At 37.1% G+C, this 2,299-nt stretch overlaps 1 protein-coding gene across 1 annotated transcript; it reads left to right on the top strand.

The window, feature by feature from the left end:
• Positions 1–779: 779 nt before the first annotated feature.
• On the top strand, positions 780–2,254 carry LOC110444331 (ATP-dependent Clp protease ATP-binding subunit ClpX-like; the record flags this gene model as incomplete). The annotated part of the gene is made up of 2 exons (XM_021488715.1): positions 780–1,027; positions 1,893–2,254. Coding segments are annotated over 2 exons (488 nt in total), but the record flags the coding sequence as incomplete, so codon positions are not given.
• Positions 2,255–2,299: the final 45 nt, after the last annotated feature.

Raw genomic sequence — 2,299 nt, forward strand, 5'->3', positions numbered from 1 at the left:
TTATCAAGTAAATACTGTTAATCAAATAAACAGCACATAGTCCAGGTGTTCAAAATCAGACTAGCTGAACTACAAGTGAATTTACTAAAAAGTAAAAGATTATTTTTACAAAAGGTATTTAATCTCATGGTATATAAATTAACATAAAGGGATTCAGGATGTTTCGCTGGAAAAACAGTTTGAAAATTGCCCGTGTGCCAGTGAATGTACTAGCCTGGCTGTCAGTCGTTTGTAATAATGGTTTTTATTCTATCCATCTGTCACTGTGAGCATCACTTTATTTGTGGTATATCTCATAATTATTTATTGCCTACAATTGCCAAAAATTCCAAAGAAATGCTGATGTTCAACTTTTATTTAAATATCTCACATGAGCCCCAGGTCATAGATTTGTTTGTTAGAATACACAACATAAAACATAATTCCCCTTCTTAAAGAATAAATAGCACAATTAAAGTGTGGAGATCTATTTTTGGTACATTTACTTTCTACTCTTGTCACCTAAAATTGTCAAATTTAATAACAAGTACTTTTTGGGATACCTGACTGTCACATACAGAGACTGGCCCTTTGTTCATTTCTGGTACCAAAGCTAGTCAGGAAGCCAGAACCTAAAAATGGAATGCTTAAAAATACTTTGTCTAGGTCTTTTAACTTTTATTACTTTCTGTGTATTGCATTCTATGTATCAGCATGTTTATTGTGAACAAGCAACTTTTTCTATATAAGAAAGTTGTTCATGAAGACTAAGAAATGAATGCATTGCTTGTTTGTTACAGGGATAATTTTCTTGGATGAAATAGACAAACTCAAGAAAACATCATCCCATAACTCCGACCGGGACGTTGGCGGGGAGGGGGTACAGCAGAGACTTCTCAAGATCCTGGAAGGTACAAACGTCAGAGTTCCTGACAAAAGGTCAATGCCCTCATCTTACAAGGAGATAGACACAACCAACATCCTGTTTGTGGGATCCGGAGCTTTCACTGGCCTCGACCAAATCATTAGAAACAACAGAGAAAAAAAGGTTACTTTGTTAAAACAAAAATATGTGGTAATGTCTGTTGTGTTGCAGCATGTGAATTAAATTGTTCAAGCCTTCCCACTTTATCATCAATGTAATCATCAACTAGTAAATTGTTCCAGCCTTCCCACTTTATCATCAATGTAATCTTCAACTATTAAATTGTTCCAGCCTTCCCACTTTATCATCAATGTAATCATCAACCAGACCCCCGCCAATTTGGTACAGATAGTCTCTGAAGTGGCCAGCAGAACAACAAATGTTGACATACGTAAAAGTAGAGAACTATACGGGTATCTGAAATAAGTCTTAGAAACTTAATTTTGAATCCCCTCTGATCTTATATACATACATATCAGTCACAGGTCTCTCTGGTTCTCTGTTTTTTAGCTCATCCGGCTCTTTGGTTCAAAGCGAGCAGCATCCTTGACCAAAGGGTTCTCAATTTTGTAGGGGACGGGGAGGGGGGCACATGGGTGGGGCTCAATAAGGGAAATAGAGGTATGTCGAAAACCTTTTCCTTCCATACCAATTGAGGGATTTTAACTAGAGTTCTAAAGTATCTTTGGGCAAAGGGGACACAGTTTTGTATAATCAGAGGGTATTGCTCCCCTCTCTCCATTCCCCTTTGGGTATAACCACGCCAATAGGGGAAAAAGAGGCGTATCTTCAAAACCCTTTTCCTTCCATACCATTTGAGGGATTTTAACTCAAGTTTCAGAACATCTTTGGGCAAAGGGGACTAAATTTTGTATAAATGTTAGGGCTGGGATAAGTCTCCACACTACCTGTAAGCCTTCAGATATATGTTGTACATTTGTCATTAGGTATTTTCAAATGCATAATACAGGTTTCTTCATCCCACCAGGTGTACGGATTTGGACAGCAAGCTGATGATCAAACAGATGCAGACAGTGTAATATCTGAGGTGGAACCGAAGGACATCATTAAGTTTGGCATGATCCCCGAGTTTTGTGGCCGTATGCCTATTCTTGTACCATTTCATGGACTTTCCACAGAAGTACTTGTCAAAATCCTAACAGAGCCTAGAAACGCTGTAGCCAATCAATTCATTGCCCAGTTTAAGACAGAAAATGTAAGCCGCTAAACTATACATCTATCAGGTTACAAAACTGACATCAATTTACTCATTAGAAAAATTCACCTTATCAATATACCCTTTGATGTACATTGTAGACAAGCTTACACTTCGTTTCATTTATATATACAATACAATACAATACAATAAACTTTATTTAACGTCGGATATTAAAA

Source organism: Mizuhopecten yessoensis, unplaced genomic scaffold (assembly GCF_002113885.1).
Source record: "Mizuhopecten yessoensis strain PY_sf001 unplaced genomic scaffold, ASM211388v2 hete_36097324, whole genome shotgun sequence".
NCBI classification, from domain to species: Eukaryota; Metazoa; Mollusca; class Bivalvia; order Pectinida; family Pectinidae; genus Mizuhopecten; species Mizuhopecten yessoensis.